This window comes from Macrobrachium nipponense, chromosome 5 (genome assembly GCF_015104395.2).
Source record: "Macrobrachium nipponense isolate FS-2020 chromosome 5, ASM1510439v2, whole genome shotgun sequence".
Classification (NCBI taxonomy): Eukaryota; Metazoa; Arthropoda; class Malacostraca; order Decapoda; family Palaemonidae; genus Macrobrachium; species Macrobrachium nipponense.
This window is the reverse complement of record NC_061107.1, coordinates 76,679,624-76,705,106: the sequence shown is the minus strand read 5'-3', so window position 1 is coordinate 76,705,106 and position 25,483 is coordinate 76,679,624. Positions and strand designations below refer to the sequence as shown.

The following is a 25,483-nucleotide window of genomic DNA, read 5'->3' as shown; positions in this document are numbered from 1 at the left end:
ATTTCTCTCTTTCTGAACCTTCCCCTCCACCTTTCATTCCCAGTCCTAATCTTGGCTCTCTCACACCCGTACCCGATGCTGTGACCAATTTAGAGGCAAGAGTCGATCAGAAATTTTTGATCATGCTCCAAGCAATGGAGAAATTAGGAGCGTCCGTGAAAACTCTAATGGACAAGGTAAGTGGTGAAGTGAGTGCAAGTGTAAGTATGGTGGAGGAGGTGGCTGTTCAGCCCACTGATTCTCCTAGGCAAAGGTCCCTGTCAAACTCCCCAGAACCTGGGAGGAGGCATACTGGTAGCCCAAGGGAGGTTAGTGGGGTCTGCCCACGAGCAGTCGCCCCCTCAGGCGATTCTGTTGACAAATCCCAGATCGCAACAGAGCACCATTGGAAAGGCGTCTCTAAAGGAGTACCGCTGTCGTCTAGTGCTTCCAGCTCCGGGGAGTCCTTTCCCAGGCGCCAGTGGTGATTCCATGACGAGTCCCGTCCATTGAAAAGGAGGGCTCATAAGTTGTCTCCCTCTCCAGTCCCCTGTAAAAAGGCTAGCCCTTTACAGAAGGAACAGCCTTCGTGTAGTTTTTGGGACTCTCCAAAAAGATTCTCTCAGGATACGGCAGGAGAGGGACGTCGTAGTGAGAGGATTACATCCTCTAAGTCGAAGTCGTCGTCGAGAAAGTCTTCCTCTAGCAGATGTTCAGAGGTGAAGAGTACGGGGAAGAGTAGACTTTCGGAGATGTCTTCAGCACCAGTCCGCACATGTAATACTGAAGGACAGGTAAGACTGCCATCAGTCCCTCATGTAATTCCCGAAACTCCTGGGAGACATCTTCAGCGTTCGGAGCATGAGAACCCGCCGACTCCCGAGCACCCATCGGCGCCACAGTTTGCTTGCTCGCCAGAGCAGCCTTTGGCGCCCGGAACTTCTGCGGCGACGCTAGAACAACCTTTGGCTCCCGAGCGTCCATTGGTGCCCAGGAATACAGTTGCAACCGAGCACCCACTAACTCCCAAGCGCCCACTAGCGCCCGGGAATCCATGAGCACCTGAGCGTCCAAGAGCACTCGAGCACTCACTAGCACCCGAGCATCCACAGGTATATATGCAACCAAGTACACAGAGGGATCAGTCTGAAGCGCTTGGACAGCCTATGTCATCAATTTCAGCTTCAGGCCTACCGACAGGACTTCAGGTGATGGCTGCCCCCAATCATTCTCTGTCAGCCATCCAGAATAAGTTAGACAGCATTTTGGGCTTTATTCAATCTGCGGCGCCCCCTATCCAACCTGTAGAGACCTTATCACCTATTTCTTCAGCCGAAGAAGAAGAGAAAGGAGAAGAGGAGGATAAAGAGTCTTTTCTCACTGCCTACAAAGCCTTGCTTTTTTACTTTGTAGATAATTTTTCAGATTCATTCTTGCCAGTAACCCCCACGTCTCCAGTGTCTTCTTACATGACGGACAACCAGGAAGACTCCAGGAAATTACCGAAACTAGTACTGTCTTTTTCGGCTCGAAAAGCGTTAAAGGAAATTAACCTTTGGCTTGAAGATAAGAGGGATCAAGGCATGGTCAACTTCTACTTCCCTCCTTCTTGTCTTTCAACTAGGAGACACTTGTGTTATGAAACTGGAGAAGCCCTCTCTTTGGGTGTGTCTGGCTCCGCCCAGGGAGACTTCTCCGCGCTTATTGACTCGGCGAGAAGATCGGCTTTCAACTCGGCCAAGATAATGTTTACGGCGTCAGAATTAGACCACTCCATTAAGAATATCTTTAAGGTATTCAAAGTTTTTAGTTTCCTGGACTGACAGTAGGAGCCTTGGGACGTAAACTGAAGAGCTATTCAATGTTGAGTGAGGAAGCTTTTACAGACATTTCGGAGTGGTCTCCTGTTTAGATAAGGGGATTAGAGACGGTTCCGCGGAACTAACCTCGTCTTCATGTTAGATATCCTAAAGAAGAGAGAACTATGGTGTTCTTTTACATCCAAGGGAGTATCTCGTACCCAAAAGTCTGCCTTGTTATATTCGCCCTTGGATAAGAAGCACCTGTTTCCAGAAGAGATGGTAGTGCTAGTTGCCTCCGAATTGCAGAAGAAGGCAACACAGGATCTTCTCTCGCATTACACTAAACGGACTAGAGAAAATATCCCTAGTGTACGCCCCTCGCCAGCCGGACAACCCTTTCAGGCCAGGGGATTCGGTAGATATTTCCCAAGATCAAGGGGCAGAGCACGTTTCACCCTTAAATCTATCAAAAAATCCTCAACCAACCCCTCGACCAAGAAGTAGTGTATCAGTCCTTCGTGCGCCAGTAGGAGCGAGGCTCCATCAGTTTTGGGAAGAATTGGAAGCAAGAGGGGCGGAACCTTGGATCGTAAAGGTTTTAAGAGAAGGATACGATATTCCGTTCAAGAGAAAGCCACCGTTTTCAGGCTCTCCGATAGCTTTGACAGCTTACTCAGAAAATTCAAAGAAGTTCATCGCCCTTTCGGAAGAGGTTTCATCTCTTGCAAAAAAAAGCAATAGAGTTAGTAGAGGAGCCACTAACACCAGGGTTTTACAATCGTCTGTTCGTTGTTCCCTAGACATCGGGGGGATGGAGACCCGTACAGTGGGGCATCGCTTATTCACGGATCAGTATTCACGGATCCAGTTAATCACGGGTTTTTTCTTGGACCGTTTCTCATGTTACATCACTGGTATGAATCGCTGCATCACAGGTTTGTTGTGTTGCGTATGCGATGTTTTTCGGTAGGCTAACCCTCGGCCGTGGTCCGATAACTACCAACATTCATTTAAAGACTCATATAATGATATTAACTGACAATAAAGGTAATAAAACCATTCTCACCTAATATATTATTGTCTTATCTTCGACATAAATAGCCTATTCAAGGTTTATGTACGACGTTCATTGGTAGGCTAAGAGTAGTTGCAGTGCGATAACCACCAACGTACACAAACATTCACATTATGATATTAACTGACAATAAAGGTAATAAAACCATTCTTACCATATATATTATAGTCATATCTTCATAATAAATAGCCTATTCAAAGAATAATTCCACATCATTGCACTCAACTTATCGTCGGAGTGGCCAGCCACAAAATGTAAGCATATACCTTTACGTACGAAAATGGTTTATGTATACGGTTGCGTCAAAGCGACATTTTTTGTTTGATAAACTTTTAGAAATTTTAATAGTAGTGGTAGTGTAATTACAGTAGTAATAACATTAAGGCTAAAATTAATTCTAACTTCATTATTATTTTGGCAGTATTTGTATATAACATCTCTGAACAATGAAGTCATACAAACGCTATTTGTCATAGATTATCGTAAGTATTGCTGTTTGTTATTGGCGACGAAGCGTAAACGAAATACATAAAAGCATTTTTTACCTTATATATTATCGTCATATCTTCATAATAAAAAGGCTATTCGTGGAGTAATTCCATATCAGTGAAATCAATTTGATCTATGCGAGGCCAGCCAGCTGACAAAATGTACGTACGTATATGAAAATCAAATTATGGTAGCGTTCACAGCAAGATTATCTTTCGAAATTTTTATAGTACTATTCATGCTACGTAGTAGTAATGTTTGGAATATACGTAACATTAATTTCAATACAAAATATCATCGTTATTTTGGTAGTGAATAATAGTTTAGAATTATCATACATACACTGCATTGTTATGGGTTTGTGGCAGTGATAAAACAACCAAAATAACGTTCTCCTTTAAGTCGTCATATCTCATAATAAAAAGGCTATTCGTGGAGTAATTCCATATCAGTGAAATCAATTTTATCTATGTGAGGCCAGCCAGCTGACAAAATGTAAGTACGTATATTGAAAATCAAATTATGGTAGCGTTCACAGCAAGATTATCTTTCGAAATATTTATAGTACTATTCATGCTACGTAGTAATAATGTGTTTTTGGAATATATGTAACATTAATTTTCAATACAAAATATCATCGTTATTTTGGTAGTGAATAATAGTTTAGAATTATCATACATACACTGCATTGTTATGGGTTTGTGGCAGTGATAAAACAACCAAAATAACGTTCTCCTTTAAGTCAACGCGTTTAGGAAAAACATGACATAGAATCGACTTGCGACTCGTTCACTTTGATATTTTTAAACGACAATAACTATCATTTGTACTACTACCATCTTCACATAAGTAATTTTTTCGTAAGATATGTGTTGTTGCAAAAGCTAGCTTATACATAAAAGGCTTTTATAATTTAAGTCATCTTAAATATACATATGTACCCAAACTCATTCGTGGGGAAATGTAAGACTGTTTCCTCGGATATTGAAATACTTTAGCATCATTCAAACACTTTAATAATATAATGCATAAATACTAGGCTATACATATTTACATCGTATACAAATACTACATACAGTTATATACACATACTTTTATATACAAAGTTAACAGTTATATACACATACTTTTATATACAAAGTTAATCATATGAGTAGTGATCAGACGACAGCTGTGCACTGGACTACGTACGTACTACTTGGAAGATAAAACAAACAAAAAATTTTGTTGTTTTGTTAGTCGCCGGGATAGATTAACATTTTTCCAGAGATTAAAGAGCTGAATTTTGTTTTGAAGGTATGTCAACCGCGTTAGTAAATAGGTATCATCTTCTAAGGAAATTTTTTTTTTCTCTCTTCTTTTTGCGGAAGAATCTTCAAGCCATTTGCATTCAAAGTAATGAGAAGGAATCATTCTATTCTTCATGAAATCAGTAAATACTTACACTAATAATAAAAAACTAAAACTACGTACTGTATGCAAAACACATACATCATCGTTAGCTTCGTGTGTGTAAACGTTCATTCTAAAAAATTACAGAGTAGTATAACTAACACCTGATTGGTTGGTTGGTAGCCATGGAGATCTGTTATCCAATGACTGCCCTCTGCTTCTGTTCTATTTATAGACATATGGCATGGATGGCACTAGGTTTGAACATTACCATGTTCGTGATTTTCTGACTGCTGACGGCAAAAATTACTCAATAATTTTCTTTATATAATTATTCCTTCGTGAAAACAATAATATAATAACGCGGTTGACATACCTTCAAAACAAAATTCAGCTCTTTAATCTCTGGAAAAATGTTAATCTATCCCGGCGACTAACAACAACAAAATTTTTTGTTTGTTTTATCTTCCAAGTAGTACGTACGTAGTCCAGTGCACAGCTGTCGTCTGATCACTACTCATATGATTAACTTTGTATATAAAAGTATGTTTATATAACTGTTAACTTTGTATATAAAAGTATGTGTATATAACTGTATGTAGTATTTGTATACGATGTAAATATGTATAGCCTAGTATTTATGCATTATATTATTAAAGTGTTTGAATGATGCTAAAGTATTTCAATATCCGAGGAAACAGTAGAAAATTTCCCCACAATGAGTTTGGGGCATATGTATATCTAAGATGACTTAAATTATAAAAGCCTTTTATGTATAAGCTAGCTTTTGCAACAACACATATCTTACGAAAAATTACTTATGTGAAGATGGTTTTAGTAGTACAAATGATAGTTATTGTATCGTTAAAAATATCAAAGTGAACGAAGTCGCAAAGTCGATTCTATGTCATGTTTTTAACTTTAACGTATAGTGGTATGAAAAACACCAGTGTGTCGTAGCGATGCGTCATCAATATAGTGGTATGAAAATACCACATGGTGTTGTAGCGATACGTAATCACAAAGTACAAATCCTTTCCCTGGACCATCCTCAGAATTTTACGACTCTTCAACTTCAAGATCGATATGGTGAAATATATTATATAGTCATACTTATTGTTAAAATTCACAAGTTGAACTGCAAAACATTATTATATTTTGATTGTTATGTAGTACATATATTTTTTGTGTTTTACGGAATGTTTGTTTTGAAAAAATAATTTTACCTATTAGTGAACATATGGTATTAATTGTCCCACTATTTTTTTATTATTAGGTTGATCTTCAATTATCTCACATTCATTTAACAGTATTATATTAATATTTATTTAATAAACTGTAATTAATAAATAACAATAATGAAAAACATAAAGGGAAAAAATGTTTTTGCTGCAGTAGTGGTGTTTGTTTGATTATGCATCTGACCTCACATTTCCGAAATCTGAAAAATTCCAAAAACCGAAACATCGGAATGTGTGTGTACTGCACATTTTTTAAACACGCACACAATGTCTACACATTTACTGATACCCGTTGGTGAAAGACTCAAATTACAGTACGTACGTATTTATTCCTGAGAGAGAGAGAGAGAGAGAGAGAGAGAGAGAGAGAGAGAGAGAGAGAGAGAGAGAGAGAATGAGATTAAGGACTCCAAGGCGTGTTATTTTTACAATTATTTTATTATCTTGGGATTTTTTTTTAATCTTGAGATTTTCTATTAAATTCTCGAAATTAATAAGAAAATTAACGTAACTTGACTAGCATCAGCACACATCTGAATGACTCGGCCATTAGCAGGCTAAACCACCAACCTTATGAACTTGCATGATACATGAGATACATGACAAAACACAAAACCACTGTTTATTGGTGAAAATTTGGGGGTCGCACGATATGGGAGATTGCACGTTATTCGAGTATATACGGTATGTGATTTTTTTAGCCTTTTATGGAACAAAATCTAGCAAGAAATTGCCATTCCCAGTTGGCAACACTGGCCTACTCACGTTTGTCCAACGTTTGTCCAAGGTTGGTTTGTTGTTGTTATGAAATGTGGTGTGCGGCGCGTTCTTTAAATTGTACCCATATAAACAAGTTAATTATGTGGCATCCAAAAGCCCTGATTCTTTTACTCTTATGGGAAAGACGCCTAAAGGTCGATGAGGTTTTTACGTGAAAATATACTATTAACGTGTTGTGACGAAGGGAAGAGATGTTTCGCTGCATACTGTTGGTAGCATTATCGTTATTATATTACTGGATTGCACTGCAAAATCGTCGCCATCTTTTATCAACATAGATTGTTGGTGAGTACCCATATGATTTACATAATTTTGATAGTTCTCTTACCACTCATCCTCTCTTTCCTTGTAAAAAAAAAAAAGAGGCCCACCATGCGTATGTAGGCTTCTAGCTGTAAACCCTAGGCTAGTAGGCTACATATGTACAGTAGTACATATACTACATTTATTTTTTAAGGCTAATTTTGTACAATAACCTTAAAACTGTCTTGAATTTAGTTTTGGGTGATAGTTGAAAACATATTTGGTGTTTGAACTAAAGAAGGCAGTTATAAACATTGGAATAGTGGTCTTGGGTGGGTTAACTATTAAAGTAGGCAGTTTTAAGCAATTTTTGAGGGGGGTATCAGGATAACACGGGTATTTACTTATCACGGGGGGTTCTGGGCCCTATCCCCCGTGGATAACGAGGCCCCACTGTATTGGACATAAGCACTCTGAACCTTTATGTGCAAAAGACAAAGTTCAAGATGGAGACGAATCAGTCTGTCCTTTCATCAATCCGTCAAGGGGATTGGATGATCTCCATCGATATGGAGGACGCATATTTTCACATCCCAATACACCAAAACTCAAAGAGGTTTCTGCGTTTTGTCTTCAGGGACAAAATATACCAGTTCAGAGCACTGTGTTTCGGGCTTTCGACCACACCACAAGTGTTCACCCGAGTGCTGGCTCCCATTGCGAAATGGTTACATGTAGTCGGGATAAGGATATCCCTTTACTTGGACGATTAGCTTCTCCTGTCACAAACAAAGGAGAGGTGCACGGAGGACCTTCAGAAAACCCTGACTTTAGCTCAGGATCTAGGACCGTTAATAAACAGACGAAAGTCACAGTTACTCTCAAGTCAGGAATTAGTTTATTTGGGGATGAGGATCAACTCAGTGAGTTTTCGGGCTTTTCCATCCCCACAAAGAATCAAGTCGTGCCTGCAGAAGGTAGTGAAATTTTTAGTTCTCCAGGAATGCTCTGCAAAGGAATGGATGAGTCTTTTAGGCACTCTATTCTCAATAGAACAGTTCATGACACTAGGGAGACTGCATATGAGGAACCTACAGTTCTTCCTCAGAGCGAATTGGAACAGAAAGAAGTTTCTGGACTCTTTTGTGTTCCATATCACACAGGAAATAAAAGAGGACCTGCAATGGTGGAAGTTAAGAGACAGACTTGCGGAAGGGAGATCCCTCCTCCCGCAGAGCCCCAACCTAGTGTTCTTTTCAGACGCATCAGATCAAGGTTGGGGAGCAATTCTGGGGGAAAAAGAAGTACAGTAGTACCTCGAGATACGAAATTAATCCGTTCCGAGGCGCCCTTCGTATCATGAGGTTTTCGTATCTTGGACCACATTTTACATGTAAAATGGCTAATCTGTTCCAAGCCCTCCAAAAACACCCCAGTAAATTTCATAATAAAGCTAAATTGACCTATAAACAATGAAATACTACAACAATTTGGACCATTCAATACCTAACTTAATAACAAAATGCAAATTAACCTGTAAATAAAGTGTATTAGTGTACATGGTATACAAGAAATACTGTATGTAAAATGTGGAAGCTTACCTTTCGAGTGAGGCTATCTCCGAAAGTGGCGGCAGAGGAGGAGGAGGACAAACGGCAGATACGTACGTATGTACGTACACTTAACTTTACGAAAACACATAAAAAAATGTAAGGAAAACATACATAAACTAAAATTTACCAAACACATTTACAAAACTGTAACACTTAACTTTACAAAAAGTAAAATTTAAAAAAAAAAATTATTTTTTTTTATTTTTAACTTTTTTTTTATTTTTTTTTTACTTTTTTTTACTTTTACGTAATTTTTTTCTTTACAGAATTTCAACTTCATCACCACTTTCAACTTTCTGTTTATCACTTGGTTCTTCCTTTTTGCTTTCCTGTTTTTCATCACTTGGTTCTTTTTTGCTTTCAACTTTCTGTTTTTTATCACTTGGTTCTTCCTTTTTGCTTACTCCTGCTAATGCTAAAGGCCTCTTTAAAGAATAACGATCCAAGGAAGATTGCTTCTGCCTACTTTTCACAATGTTCCTGAAACGACTCGGGCAAATGTCATCGAACTGGGCAAGCATACGACCTGTGTGAGCCTTTTCGGGGTGTCTTTTTTTTCTATAAACGATTGCACTTTATGAAAAGCGGCTAGAACATCCTTAATTTCTGCCATTGTCATAGGGTCCTCCTCCTCTTCCTCGCCGCTGCTAGAGAACTCCTCTTGAACGATGTTATGTTGCATGGCCTCCAACTCCTTCAGGTCATCCGTCGTAAGCTCCTCTTGGTGCTCCTCGAGAAGGTCGTTGATGTCGTCCTCGTCGACGACCAGCCCCATGGACTTGCCGAGTGCAACGATCTCGTCAAGATCTGGTTGGGAAACAGTTTCGGGATCGTCAACTGTTTCTGACTCTGCAGCACCAGCTTCGCCCACGTCGAATCCCTCGAAGTCCCGGGCGGATACGGCATCAGGCTAGAGTTTCCTCCACGAGGAATTCAAGGTTCGCCTCGAAACCTCCTGCCAAGCTTGGTCGATTAGTCGGATGCAAATGACGATGTCGAAATGCTCCTTCCAAAATTGGCGCAAGGTGAGGTTTGTGGTATGGGTGATGTCGAAACATCTCTTGAAAAGATGTTTCGTGTACAGCTTCTTAAAGTTCGCTATCACTTGCTGGTCCATGGGCTGGAGGAGAGGGGTGGTGTTGGGCGGAAGAAAAAAATCTTGACGAAGGAATACTCCGCTAGGATATCTTCCTTGAGGCCAGGAGGGTGGGGAGGGGCATTGTCCAACACCAGCAGACATTTCAGGGGGAGGCACTTCTCTTCCAAAAATTTCTTCACTGTCGGGCCGAAACACAGATTTACCCACTCGGTGAACAAAAACCTCGTTACCCAGGCTTTTGCATTAGCCCTCCACATCACTGGAAGCTTCTCCTTAAGCACTTTGTGGGCCTTGAAGGCTCAAGGAGTCTCGGAATGATACACCAGTAGGGGCTTCACCTTGCAATCCCCACTGGCGTTGGAACAAAGTGCGAGCGTAAGCCTGTCTTTCATAGGCTTATGCCCGGGTAGCTTCTTCTCTTCCTCCGTGATGTATGTCCGACGAGGCATTTTTTCCAAAAAAGGCCAGTCTCATCACAGTTGAAAACTTGCTGAGAACTGTAGCCTTCCTTGGTCATCATCTCGTCGAAAGTCTTTCTAAATGCTTCGGCTGCTTTCGTGTCCGAGCTGGCAGCCTCCCCATGCCGCACAACCGAATGGATGCAAGGTCGTTTACGAAATTTCTCGAACCAGCCATGCGAAGCCTTGAACTCTGGGGTTTGCGTTTATGTCCCTTCCCCTCCGTCGTCTTCCCCCTGCGCAATCAAATCGCCGAAAGTAGCGCTGGCCTTGTGGGAGATTGCCGTCTCAGTTACCATATCGCCAGTGATTTCTTTGTCTTTTATCTAGACAAGAAGCAGCCGTTCCATCTCATCGTGCACGTGGGTCCTCTTGCTGGACAAAATAGTGATGCCCTTGGACGGTGTAGCTGCTTTGATAGCATCCTTCTGTTTAAGGATGGTGCCTATTGTCGACGGATTTTGGCCGTATTCCTTGGCGATTGGCGATCACACTCAATCGCATACCAGCTTCATACTCCTTGATGATCTCCATCTTTGTCTCCAAAGAGAGCATTCGCTTCTTTCCGTGAATTTCAACATTCTTGGGACCCATGACTACGTTATCTTGTACGTAATTTACGTATAAGTGCAATAAAGTTTTCGCACAACACGATAAAGTATGTATACTGCAACGAAATCACTAACGAATTTACGTTACTAAATGAAATCGTTAGGCCGAACGAATACCACGTGCGTACGATAACGATGCTGGTACGAAGTGGACGAGGTAGGCACGCCACCACGTATACGTACATAGATGCATGATGGGAGGGATGCTGTCCAATAGGATAGAAGGATCTCATGGCAGTGACTAGCATCAGGAACCAATGGGAGAGCAGGAGGATTGTGGCGAGTCTACTTAGTTGGCAGCGCGCGAGTTTCAAAATTGTTATCGGTGGTTCGGGCGAATCTTGGACTTTCAGAAACCTTTCGTATCTTAAAAACTTTTCGTATGTAGAGCTGTTAAATTTTTCGTATTGGCTTTCGTATCTCGAGTTTTTCGTAAGTTGAGCCTTTCGTATCTCGAGGTACTACTGTATCAGGAGTTTGGAATGCAGAACTAAAACAGTGGCATATACGTAAATCGAAAGGAACTGACCGCCATCCACTGGGGATTACTGAAGTTCGTGGACTAAGTTCACAACAAAGTATAGTGGCAATACACTTGGACAGCACGACAGCGCTCTCCTACATAAAGAAATAAGGAGGAACACACTCGTTTTCTCTTTGCGAGACAGCAAGGAGCCTGCTGGTATTGGCGAATTGGAATCAAACGACATTAATTCTGAGGTTCGTTCAGGGGAAACTCAATGTTCTCGCGGACGAACTGAGCCGCAGGAGGCAAGTACTTCACGGAATGGATGATGAATCCAGTGGTATGCCTCGAATTGTGGAAACTCTGGGGGAAACCTATGATGGATCTGTTTGCCACAGCAAGAAACCATCGTCTCCCTCTTTACTGTTCACCAGCCCCAGACTTGAAAGCATGGTCGACAGATGCAATGCTTTTGGACTGGTCGAACAAAGACTTGTATGCTTTTCCTCCATTCAAGATGGTGAGAGAAGTCATCAACAAATTCAGAATGCATCACAACGTTTCGATTACTCTCATTGCTCCATTCTGGCCAGCGCAGGAATGGTTTCCAGATCTTTTAGATCTTCCAGTGGATTGGCCAAGGCTACTTCCTCAGAGAACAGATCTACTCAGACAACCCCACTTCAGGAGGTTCCATCAAGGACTATCCACTCTGTCTCTAACCGCTTACAGACTGTCCAACAACTCTTATGAGCGAAGGGGTTTTCAAGACAAGCGGCGAGAGCTATTGCGCAGTGCAGAAGGGAATCTTCAAGTAAAGTCTATCAGGCAAAGTGGGCTGTGTTTAGAGCCTGGTGTAAAAAGCATAATGTTTCGTCTTCTAAAACAACTATAACAGAAATAGCAGATTTTCTTTTATATTTGAGAACAGATAGAAATCTGTCTACTGCGACTATCAAAGCCTATAAGGCGATGTTAGGATCTGTTTTCAAGCACAGAGGATTGGAAGTGTCGTCAAATAGAGATCTTGCAGATCTCATTAAGTCCTTTGATATAAAAAAACCCAAAGGTTCGAAGATTTTATCTTGGAACCTAGATGTAGTACTTAAGTGGTTGTTGGAAACTGTGTGAGCCGTTGCAAAGAGCATCGTTGAGAGATTTGACGAGAAAGACCTTATTCCTAATAGCCCTGTCTACAGCTAAAAGAGTGAGTGAAATAAATGCCATGGACAAGAGAATAGGCTTTGCACAGGGTAATGCGTTTGCGCATTAACCTTGGGGTTTTTGGCAAAAAACGAGATCCCGTCCAAACCATGGCCTCGTTCGTTCAGTATCAAAAACCTCACGGACTTGGTAGGACCGGAAGAAGAAGAGAGGTTGCTCTGTCCGGTCAGAGCTCTGAAATGTTATTTACAAAGGACAGAGAAAGTTCGGGGCCCGTCCGATCGTTTATGGTGTTCAGTAAGGAATCCGGCGCGCCCGATTTCTAAAAACGCCCTGGCGTTCTTCTTACGTAGCGTGATTGTAGATGCTCATTCACTTCACAAGTGGAAGAAACCGACCATAATAAACTTAAAGTGAAAGCTCACGAGGTAAGAGCAGTGGCAACCTCTCTCTCATTTAAACACAATCTCTCGTTGGACTCGATTATTCAAGCTACGTATTGGAAATGTAAATCAGTGTTCGCCTCGCATTACTTGCGTGATATTGAAACAGTATATGAAAATTGCAGTACCCTGGGTCCGTATTTAGCGGCGGGCACAGCATTAGATATGGGTGTGTAGGAAGTCATACCTTCCTAGCCTATCTCTTCGCCTTAAACGAGGTTGTTGAGTTTTTTAGGGGAGCCTGGAGGTAATATGGATGTACTAGGAGTACCCTTCAGTCAATTTTATGGTTATGGTTGAAGTGATATGTATTTTACTCTGGTAACATTTGGTTATTTGGTACTGCACCCTGGGCAGGGGCATCCTTTAGTTGACCATGCTAGCCACGGACATTCCTTAGCTGCATGGGTTTCACTGTTTAGAGGACGAGCCATGGCTATACCGCCACATCCCTATGAGTTAAGACAAGCGACTTCCAGAGGCAGTAATTAACTGTTCAGCTCTCTTAACAGGTAAGGAACCAACAAGCATCTGCATGGATGGTAGCTCTAAATATATATTTGTATTTATTAAATTTTAAAAAGTTATGAGCATATCCATGGATCCCACCTCCTACAATGTGGGATTCAGCTATGTAACTACTTGGTAAGTTGCATACATAAAAATGACTTTTTTTTTATGATAAAATAAGATTTTATGTATACTTACCATAGTTACATGATCAAAGCCCGTCCTCATCCCCTCACATGGATAATAGGGCATAAACAACTGATTTTCGGACAGTGTTGGTTCCTCACACACACACACACACACCCACCCCCGATAGTGGGCGGGGGGTATCACCTGACCAAAACAAACTAGCGCTTCCACGAATTTCAAAAATTCTAGCTGCCGACAGTTTTAGAAACTATAGCTATGTAACAACTTGGTAAGTATACATAAAATCTTATTTTATCATAAAGTCATTTTTGTAGGTTGAAACATCTTAAAAAGCTCTTATTATCTGTTACTAAAAAACTGTCATTTATTTTACAGTGTATGAACAGTGGATGTGTGAAAATGGAGGTGTTATCATTAACATCATTGCAGACATGTTTCGTGGTTTTCCCATGATGGCTCACACAGGGGCAGCACGATCAGCGGTTGATAATTTAACAAAGGTAAGCATATTATTTATTTAAATATGATTTTGATATATACGAATGTGTTTTGTTTGTGTCATTGGCTACATAGTTATTTATTATTTTGTATATTTGATTAGATATTGTTAACATTTATCAATCTGACTTTAGAAAGTTGTGTATGAATATTGTCAATTTGGTAAAGGGAGGAATGCTTACCATTGTTAAAATTTATGTAAACACTGTACAGTAGAGGTGAAACTATAAAAAAAAAAAAACTGTTTATCAAGGAAAATACTTACTGTATAAAATTGCTTCATCGTAGACAAATTGCAGTTTGTTTTGTTGTGCAAAATGAGTTTTTAATTGCCACTAGACAATCATACTTTTAGATTTGACATTTTGATTGACATTTAATATCTAGGTTTTGGTCATTTCTAATAAAATCTCACTATACGTATAAACAATTTTAAAATTTAAAAATAAAAGAAAATTCCAAGTAACTATACCAAACCAAAAGGCTACTCTTTTAGCTGTTGTTCCTTCTCTGCACATTAGGGCTGTGGTTCAGAATCCTTGAATAGAGATCTGGCACATATTTATGAGTGGAGTAGGCTTTGGTGCATGAAGTTTAACCCATAAATTATGATAGTCACTCCAGAACACTTTTGCCTGTGCATCCTGTTTTACTTTTGAATGGCATGGTTTTAAATGTCAATAACACTACGTATTAAGATTTTAGTTGTAATTTTTGGTAAGAAATTTACTCTCAAGAAGCATCTGTTGTAAAAAATTTGGTATTATGTGAAATTTATCTAGAATGTTTTGGGATAAAGTTGTTATATTCAAGTGTTTTAACTCCTTCCTTGTTGGAAGTAGTGCATTATTCTCAAGTGTGGTCTTTGTGTGCCTACTCTCATCTCAAACTCTTGGATACAGTTGTTATTGGTCAGGTTTATTATCCAAACTTAGATATTGACTTGTGGCATAGACATAAAGTGAGTCTTCACTCCTCTGTCTTCTTCATCTGACCTAACTGTTTTTGCCCTCAGCACTAGGAGGCTGCTGTTGCTGCAAACAGTATGTAGTTTTTTATCATCAGGTCTGATACTACTCGGTTTTCTAGGAATTTTATCTTGGCTACGACAAAAATGTGGAATAGTTGTTGGTTAACTGCTCTTGCTAGATGTTAAGACATTAATAAAATAAAAGGATTGCATTTTTGGATGTATATTTTTCTATAATTTTGTTAAACTTGAAGTAAGTGATCATTACAATACTTTTATATTAGTAACTGATCTTCTTGTATTAATAGGATAATTTCTCTTACATAAAGTCCCTTGCAGTGGAGTGGGCTGAAAATGGTGTACGAATTAATGGTATTGCTCCAGGTCCAATCTTTTCTCCATCAGCAGCTGAGAATTATGGAAAATTTGCTGTATTTGAGAAAGCTCGTCCTGGTTTACCAACGAAAAGACCAGGAACACCGTATGAGGTTTGTTTATAGCATTAGAGGATTTTTAATAGAAAAGGTTTTCATAGTTTAGTAATCATTTGAATATTAGAATATAAAGTTCAAAACTCATCAGTAGGTTTAAAATACTATGGTCTTCAGGATAATTATCTTCTTTGTGTTCACTTCTACCTCCCATTTATTTTAAAGATATGGGGTGTGATTTGTTTGTTAGTTTGGAGTGACTTATTTTATAATTTTCCATTCTTCTTACTTCACTAGTAATAGATTTTCTTGCTTATTTACTCCATTGGCAATAGCCAAAATGGGAAAAGGTGGCATCAGTCCCTTTGATTGCCTTGCCCGCTGAGAGGATGACTGTTTCCTCCTTTGATAGTTTCTGTATTCCAACAGAAAAAGGCCAAATGCCATTCAGTATTGGGGAGGTGGTTCTGTCATAAGTTCCACATATTCCACCTCAACAATTGTCTTGTGTTTGCTAATACAGTGGTACCTCGAGATACAAAATTAATCTGTTCCGAGGCGGCCTTCGTATCATGAGTTTTTCGTATCTTGAACCGCATTTTACATGTAAAATGGCTAATCCGTTCCAAGCCCTCCAAAAACACCCCAGTAAATTTCATAATAAAGGTAAATTGACCTATAAACAATGAAATACTACAACAATTTGGACCATTCAATACCTAACTGGTACGTACTGCTAATATGTACTACATAATACCTGTAAATAAAGTGTATTAGTGTACATGGTATACAAGAAATACTGTACGTACATACGTACGTAGCAAAATGTGGAAGCTTACCTTTCGAGCGAGGCTATCTCCGAAAGTTGCGACAGAGTAGGAAGACAAACGGCAGATACGTACGGACACTTAACTTTAAGAAACACCTAAAAAATTGTAAGGAAAACATAGACTAAACTTTATGACACATTAACAAAACTGTAACACTTAACTTTACAAAAAACTTAAAATTAAAAAAGAAAAAAATTTTTATTTTTTTATTTTTACATACTTTTTCACCACTTTCAACTTTCTGTTTTTTCGTAGTAGTATCACTTGGTTCTTCCTTTTTGCTTACTTCTACTAAAGGCCTCTTTAAAAAATAACTATCCAAGGAAGATTGCTTCTGCCTACTTTTGACAGTGTTCCTGAAACGACTCAGGCAAACGTCATCAAACTGTGCAAGCATATGACCTGTGTAATCCTTTTCGGGGTGTCTCTTTTCCACGAATGATTGCACCTTATGAAAAGCAGCTAGAGCATCCTTAATTTCTGCCGTTGTCATAGAGTCGTCGTCCTCCTCCTCGCCGCTGCTAGAGAACTCCTCTTGAACGACGTTATGTTGCATGGCCTCCAATTCCTTCAGGTCATCCATCATAAGCTCTTGGTGCTCCTCAAGAAGGTCATTAATGTCGTCCTTGTCGACGACCAGCCCCATGGACTTGCCGAGTGCAACGATCTCGTCAAGATTTGGTTGCGAAACAGGTTTAGGATCGTCAACTGTTCCTGAATCTGCAGCACCAGCTTCGCCCACGACGAATCCCTCGAAGTCTCGGGCGGATACAGCATCAGGGCAGCGTTTCCTCCACGAGGAATTCAAGGTTCACCTCGAAACCTCCTTTCAAGCTTGGTCGATGAGTTGGACGCATATTACGATATCAAAATGCTCCTTCTAAAATTGACGCAAGGTGAGGTTTGTGGTATCGGTGATGTCGAAACATCTTTTGAAAAGATGTTTTGTATACAGCTTCTGGAAGTTCAATATCACTTGCTGGTCCATGGACTGGAGGAAAGGGGTGGTGTTTGGCGGAAGATAAAGAACCTTGATAAACAAATACTCCGCTAGGATATCTTCCTGGAGGCCAGGAGGGTGAGCAGGGGCATTGTCCAACACCAGCAGACATTTCAGAGGGAGGCGCCTCTCTTCCAAGAATTTCTTCACTGTCGGGCCGAAACACAGATTTACCCACTCGGTGAACAAAAGCCTTGTTACCCAGGCTTTCGCATTAGCCCTCCACATCACTGGAAGCAGCTTCTCCTTAAGCATTTTGTGGGACTTGAAGGCTCAAGGAGTCTCTGAATGATAGACAAGTAGGGGCTTCACCTTGCAATCCCCACTGGCGTTGGAACAAAGTGCGAGCGTAAGCCTGTCTTTCATAGGCTTATGCCCGGGTAGCTTCTTCTCTTCCTGCGTGATGTACGTCCAACGAGGCATTTTTTCCAAAAAAGGCCAGTCTCATCACAGTTGAAGACTTGCTGAGAACTGTAGCCTTCCTTGGTCATCATCTCGTCAAACGTCTTAATAAAGGCTTCGGCCGCTTTCGTGTCCGAGCTGGCCGCCTCCCCACGCCGCACCATTGAATGGATGCCAGTCAGTTTACGGAATTACTCGAACCACCCATGCGAAGCCTTGAACTCTGGGGTTGGCGTTGATGTCCCTTCTCCTTCGTTGTCTTCGGCCTAGCCAATCAAATTGCCGAAAATAGCGCTGGCCTTGTGGGAGATTGCCGTCTCCGTTATTGTATCGCCAGCGATTTCTTTGTCTTTTATCCAGACAAGAAGAAGCCTTTCCATTTCATCATGCACGTGGGTCCTCTTGCTGGACAAAATAGCCACGCCCTTGGAAGGTGTAGCTGCTTTGATGACATCCTTCTGCTTAAGGATGGTGCCTATTGTCGGTGGATAATGATCTCCATTTTCGTCTCCAAAGAGAGCATCCTCTTCTTTCCATGAATTTCAACTTTCTTGGGACTCATGACTACGTATATACTGTACGTAATTATGTTATGTAGTACGTATACGTGTGTAGTAAAGTTCTCACACAACACGATAAAGTACTATACTACAACAAAATCACTAACGAATTTACGTTAATAAACTAAATCGTATAGAACGAATGAATACTGAGTGCGTACGATACCGATGATGCCGTGAAGTGGCCGAAGAAGTGCGCCACTACATAGATGCATCATGGGAGGGATGCTGACCAATAGGAGAGAAGGATCTCATGGCGGTAACTAGCATCAGGAACCAATGGGAGAGCGGGAGGATGGTGGTGAGTCTACTCAGTTGGGGGCGCGCGAGTTTTAAAATTGTTATCGGTAGTCTGGGTGAATCTCGGACTTTACAGCAACAACCTTTCGTATCTTGAACAATTTTCGTTTGTAGAGCCGCAAAAATTTTTGTATTTGCTTTCGTATCTCGAGGTACCACTGTAAAGGGTTTACCAATCAGTGAGAAGAGACACACTGAAGTGTCACCCCAGTCAGTATATCAGCATTAGGGACTTGAGTAGGTGTTTCTGAGCCTCCTAGCATGGGGAGGTTAGAATTGAGGTGGTCAGTATGTTAAGATCAGTCAGTATGTACTACATGAGCAAAGGGTGTGTTCTGTGAGTCTAGGTTTGATTCTAATGTGGATCTCAGAAGCTAAATATATTGGCCCTGGGATTTTTGTTAGCATACTTCCAGGATCTCACTTTTTTCAGTAGTATGCCAGTCTCAGTGTGGGTGGCCTTCAAGAACTTTTTAGTCACCATACTGAGGTCTGCAAGTCTTTCATCTAAGGCTGAAAAGTCTTTCCTGACAGCCGAAAATATCTCAAGTGTCAAATTTGTATTCAAGGTTACCTTGAATTCATGAGAATCTTTATTGGCATCTTAAATACTGTGTAGTGGTGCTCAGTATCAAGGTCTTGGTACTTTGTGAGATCTTATAGATCTCAGTCCTCAACTCCAACGGGCTTCAGCTGTAATCTCCTTTATAGGAACCTCCATCTGGACTTGTTACACCAGGGCAGCCAGATCACCTAAGAACTGTAGAAGGAACAGGAATGTCAGGGCCAGGAGGGGGTTGCCCTTATTTTGGTCCTTCCCAATGTCAGATTGCTATGATAGAGCATGGATCGCCTTCGAAATTCAAGCAATGAAATTTCATCAATGAAAAATTCACATTCAACCCACACATGCACACATCTTGCCCGTTACAACTTCAGTAACAGAAAATATACTGTCGGTCAATATGTACAGGGAATTGTCATTAATCAAAATCAACAATACCATCTGCCTATTGGCATTGTTCCATCACCATGTTCATTGCATTAACATCCTATTCTTTTACTTTGGTTTTCAAATCTTAAACCCTTTAAGTAGTTCAGAATACCAAATATCAATTATCAGTTTTCTGCCAGTAAACAAAAGGCTCTGTCTCATTTCAAGGCTAGGAAGTTTTATCTTCCACTTCTAACCTTTAACCACTATAAACAAATCAACCAATTAGGACCTCATTTCAAGGCTAAGAAGTCTTACCTTCTCCTATCAAACACCCAAACAAGCAGAATTTGGAAGCAAAGTAGAAGGGCAGACTTTGGGAGAGCAAACTGCAGAGGGGGGAAAAGTTGGTCTGCTGAACTACTACCCATTCAAACATGAAAAGACAAGAAGAGAAAAAAAGAGCTAATACATAAAACTTACTTCAGCTATTACAAAAAAAAACTAAGCCAAAAAATCATACTGTATTTCTAAAACACAAACCACTGTCTTTTCAGAAACCTACCTCAATGTTTTACAGAAAGATTTTGGTTAGCTTTTACAGTGCTGTACTTCATGTTATTATCGAAATCATTTTCAAGTGCTCTGATTTTTTCGTCATTCACATGATAACAGCGTTATGCAATATTCCTTCCTTTACCATTGTTGATATTTAGTGGTTAATTGTTTTTAAGATATGATTTTAATACATTCTGGTCATCTTTCATAAGTCATTAGCTGTGGAATGGGCTGAAAAGGGTGTACGTGTAAATGCTATAGCCCCTGGAAGCTCTATATATTCCTCAACTGCTGCAAAAAATTATGGAGATGCTAGTATATTTGAAAGAACTATTCCTGGCCTTCCTACTAAAAGACTTGGGACAACACAAGAGGTTTGTATATTAAAAAAATTTTTCTACTATGTATCTCAAATATAACAAATTAAAATTCTTGTATACTACATGTTTTTAGATTATCTCGAATGTAAGAAGTTAACATTTTTGTACGTACTTACTGTTTTTTACTGCATCATCTACACTGGCAAAATTGCCTTTCAGTATATGTACTTTAGATTGAAAACTGGAAATATTTAAGCAAAATACAAGCCATTCTTACTGAAGCCAATTAGTACTTAGGCATGAAGGAGCAGCCAGGTAAGAATATATGAAGAATCCTTATTCTTTCAAGGGGTTGAGAGATCCTATTTACACTCAGTTGTGGGGCAACTTTTCAGTGTGCGTGCGTGAAATTAAATATTATTCAGTTAGTAAAAGACTGCAAAATTATGGACATAATACTAGTAAGTTAAACCTTACATTCACTGACCTGCTGTTTTTTTTATATTTCAGGTGGCAAGTGCAACTTGCTTTTTGCTCTCTCCAGGGGCGTCATTTATTTCAGGTGCAACACTGAAAGTAGATGGTGGTGGCAGTTTGTATTCTCCTCTTATTTGGCAAATTCCAGGTAAAAGGTGGTTTGCGTATGATTGTGAAAATTCAGTCCATTGCTTATTAATGATTTGATTAATATAATATGAAGTGTTTTTGCTGATTGAAATGTATGTGATCAAAAGTAAAGACTTGTGAATGTGAAGGAGCATGAGTGCTGTGTAGAGAACAGTTCACTTTTAAGAGTCTTGTGGGATAAATTCACTTTAAAGTTGAATCTCCTGTTGTGATAATGGTTAACTAAAAAAAACTCCAAAGGATTACAAATCATCATAGCATTAGTTAAGCTTGGTTTAAATTTAACCATTAAGTATGGGGGTGGTTTGCAAATTAGTGCCAAATTTTGGTTGTACCATTGACAAGTCACCTTGACAGTAGTACTAGTTACTTCTTGCACCATTGATATGTTCTTCAATTCCCTCATCTTACATATGTTAGCATTTTTTTAAAATGAAAATGTAGTTACTGATTCCTTCAGTTTCTTATTTTTGAGATTTTCTTGCAATTATTAAAGACCCAAGACAGTTACTTCAGTACTGCACAGTATACACCAGTGTTTTTGTGACTCCTTAGGCTATGAGGTCAACAAGTTGACCTTTTTATGTCCCAGAAAACAGTTATGACTTTCCTAGTAAACATCCATGATTTGGATCTTGAACAAGGAGGATATCATTCTGTTGACTGATATTTGGTTTGTTGCATAAAGTAAGAAATCCCCATTTTTATCCTCATCACAATTGGGTTGTGAGGTCCCAACTGGTTGCCAGAACCCTCAGGGGATCCTCACTTCAAAAACAAAATTCTACATGATGCACCAAGTACGTACTCTAAAAAAAAAAAAAAAAACACAGATCCAGCACTCCAGATTCAAACAATCTTTTATGCATTTTTCAGAAGCTACTTTATGACATTGTTAGAACTGTAATTACAAAAGCATGTTATACATTTGTAAGCTTTCCCACCATATACATTAAACTCTTACAGATAGTCCCCGTTTATCAGTGGGGGTTCTGTTCCGACAGCTTGATGATAAGTGAAAATTGCTGATGTTCGAAAATCGGCAATTGTTCCGATAACGTCATACAAACCATCGGTCCTTTTACAATAGGAAGGTAACTAGCGGCAGCTGGAACAGTCGTAAGCTTCGAACAAGGGAGTTCGGTAGTTAACTGCTTGTCCGACAGTGTGCGCGCCGCGCGACTGGGAGGTGAAGAATCACTTTTGCTTTCGGCCGCGTTGGTGGAGGACGTGTTCGTCGTCGCTCTCTGCCCGCTTCATCGTCGGATGCTTTGGTCGTGTGTTGTTTCTCAACTTGGTTTTGTCAGTGTAGTGAAAGTGTATTGTAAGTATGTGACTTTCTTTATTACTTTTTATTACATTGATTATGGGTTCTCGTGCAATGGAGCTATCTCCGCACCCCCCCATCAGCCGCGGAGTTTGCCCTGGTGTGAAGGGCCGCAAGTGTGGGGTCTTTCGCTCTTTCCCCGAGATAGATCCTCATGTCCTTGTGCGGGGGCGTGAATGCCCTCGGACCGAGCCATGTAATTTTGTGTAAATTGGTCGGGAGGTGCAGTGGGTGCTGTACGAGGGTAGGAGGAAGCGTAGACCTGACGAGTCGTTGGAAAGCTCTCCAGCGACTCCCTTGGTTTCGGACACTTCCTCTTCTTTCCTGCCCCCGGCTCAGCTCCAGCGTATGGCGCCTTCCCCTTCGGGGGGGGGGGAAGGTTCTCAGTCCTTCTCTTTGCCCGATCTGTCGACGTAGAGGAGGGCGCGAGGTGCCACGACGTGCATTTGTATTCGGGGTCTTCCGTTCGCTCAGGGTGAGGCTCGCCCCCCTCACGTGAGGGGGAACCCCTCCTAATCACCCGACTGTTGCTTCCTCAGGTGCTCCTGCTGCGGGCGACGGCTTCGGCCAGGTGCGGGTGTCACTGGGGCTCCAGGGCATGCCGAGCGTCCAGGGGCTGCTCCAGCATCTGGCGGGTGCTGTGCCGGTCACCCATGGAGCGGTGACCACCACTACCACCATGTCTCGACTCCAGGGTACGCCGCCCCTCCTCACCTGGTCTACACCCCGCACATGATGTCAGTGACTCCGACAGCCGCTGTGCAGGGCCCGATCACTGCCGTGCCGAGGAGAGGCGTGCCTCCCCCTTCCGGGTTCTTCGTGCTGCCAGCCCCTGACTTCCGATGCCCAAAGAGCTCGTCCCTGGACCTGCCGCCGGTACCCAGGATGTTGCTGGCTGCTGCCCCGTCTCCTGCTGTACCTGACCTGCCTGCCGTACCTGCGGCTCCTGTTCCTGCACCTGCCGACGTTGTCCCAGCCCGTGGTGTTGCTGCCCCAGTCGCTGGTCCTTCCGGACAGGTGCAGCCGGGCCCTGTTGCTTCGGCAACAGCAGCCCCGGCTCCATCCTGGATGGAGGACCTGACGTCTGTCCTGAGGGAGCTGACGAAGAAGAAGATGATGATATCGTCATCGTCTTTTTCGTCGCCTGCTGCTGCCTCTTCCCCTTCGACTTCCAAGGCTTCCAAAGCCGAGGAAGAAGAAGGCTGCCTCCTCCCCCACTAAGAAGGCTCCCTTGGGAACTTCTAAGGGCCTGTCTCACTTCGGTGGGAGGGGGGTTTCTTCCGCTGGTCCTCCTGCTCCTTCGGGTGCGGGGCCTGTCTCTCCTTCCACAAGGGAGAAGAAGACGGGGACCAGACGGGTACCGGCTAACACCGGTACTTCCTCGCCTGGTGCTAGGGCCGCTGCCGCTACACCAGGTTCCGGCTCGGCCTCTCGTTCGCGAGAGGTACCGAGTGTGCGGTCTCCCGAGGGCGACCGTCCAGCCAAGGCTCAGGCGTCCAAGTACGCTCGGCGCTAGGACCAAGGCACGGAGCAGAAGGCTAGTGAGAGCCGCTCAGGTGACTCTCTCCAGGCCAGCGATCGCTCTCGTAGCAACCAGATGGTTACCATGGTTGCTGTGACGGTCCCAGGGTTGCTGTGACAGTCCCAGACCGGCCACGGGCTGAGGCTGGTAAGAGGTCCAATCGATCGCAGGAACCAGCCTCGGCTGGTTCCAGCAGTTCGACGCGCCATGAGAACAGGCACCAGTCCCACCACGACAGTGGTCTTTGCAGGTCCCCTGACCGCCGCTTCCACCGGGACCGGACGGATAGGGGGACCAGCAGCAGCTCCTCTGATGCACGGGACCGGGGCCGCTGTTCTCAGTCCAGCCGCTCACCCCAGGGGAGCAGCACAACCAGGCCTGCAGCTCGATCGCCACCGCGGGCTGGCGATCGCCTGCAGCCCCCCAAGCACACCGGTTCTACTGGTGAGCGAGGGGGGAGCATCAGGTCTTCCTCTCCTTTTCCTTCAACTTCCTCGGGTTACACGATCCTGCCACGACGCTCTACGTGCCAGGCACAGTCCTTGGATCGACCAGGTCGTGTGCGCAAGTGGCAGGAGGAGACCAAGAGGGGTCTGTCGCTGTTCCTCCTTCTGAAGGAGGAGGGTCTCGGGAGTCATTCTTGCTGGAGAGGCTTGACGATCCTACTCCTCAAGATGTGGTCACTCCTGAGATCCAGAGGAATTTTGCTGAGGTCATTGCGCTGATTCGTCAGCACAACGACCTCGAGGAAGGATCGCCGCTCCCACCTTCTGAGCCCACGTCCCGGCTTGAGTCGTTCTGGGGGCCTAAAAAGGAACCCAGGGCAACGATGGGTCTGCCGCGATCGGAACTGGCCGTCTCAGTGCTAGGCCAGGTGGACTCGCTCGTCTCCGGACAGGAGGGTTCGCTTTGGTCTGGCAGGTCGTCTAAGCTACTTCCTCCTCCTCTACTGCGACAGAGAGAAATTCTACGTGCCATCTGAGGATCCGATGCCGCCCAAACAGGTTATCCCGTTCCTTGGTCCAGCGTTTCTCCGCAAGTAGCCACTGGTCCAGACCTGCAGCTCGATCGCCACCGTTGGTTGGCGATCGCCTGCAGTCCTCCCAGCCTACTAGTTCTGCTAGTAGGCAGGGTAGGAGCATCAGGTCTCCCTCACCTGTCCCTTCAACCTCCTCAGGCTACACCGGGAGGAACAAGGCGAACAGGAGTGACCGTGAGGAATGCTCTTCTTACGATACGGCGACGAGCCTGGTTTGGTCTTGGGACCAACAGATCCTCGCTCAAGTGGTTGGAGAAGATCATGGGGAGGCTGGCAAGGACGAATGACGCTTCCCAGACTCAGGGAGGGACCATCACCACTGTTCACATGACGGTCCGTCTGGACCACGCACTCGAGAACAGGGCGCGCTCCCCCTTCAGTCCTCTTGAGAGGTTTCGGCCTCGACGAGGACTGGGACACGTCGGAGGATGGTATCGGCTCTCTCCTGTCAGGTGCTCACTCAGCCCCACCCAGACGACGGTCACGGTGGCGGCAGACACTTAGCCTACAGTACGAGTTCGTAACCTTCCTCGGGAAAACGTTTTCTCCTGACGGTAACGTTTTCCCAGACTCTGAGCGGCCATCACCGCAAGGTGATGGCTGCTTGTACTTGCTTCTCCAACTGCTAGTTCCTCTGGGAAGGCAAGCGA

At 42.6% G+C, this 25,483-nt stretch overlaps 1 protein-coding gene across 12 annotated transcripts in view; it reads left to right on the top strand.

The window, feature by feature from the left end:
* Positions 1-25,483, top strand: part of LOC135215424 (peroxisomal trans-2-enoyl-CoA reductase-like) — a 468,052-nt gene that overhangs the window by 403,228 nt on the left and 39,341 nt on the right. For 9 of the 12 annotated variants that reach the window (XR_010314679.1, XM_064250048.1, XM_064250056.1 and 6 more), the window contains 4 exons: positions 13,891-14,015; positions 15,313-15,471; positions 20,211-20,372; positions 20,829-20,943. Coding sequence is in view for 11 of the 12 variants with exons in the window: in XM_064250048.1 (XP_064106118.1) it covers positions 13,891-14,015; positions 15,313-15,471; positions 20,211-20,372; positions 20,829-20,943 (561 nt within the window). In the remaining variant the exon portion in view is untranslated. The remainder of the gene's footprint in view (positions 1-13,890; positions 14,016-15,312; positions 15,472-20,210; positions 20,373-20,828; positions 20,944-25,483) is intronic. The other 3 variants (XM_064250050.1, XM_064250052.1, XM_064250058.1) reach the window with 3 other exon arrangements.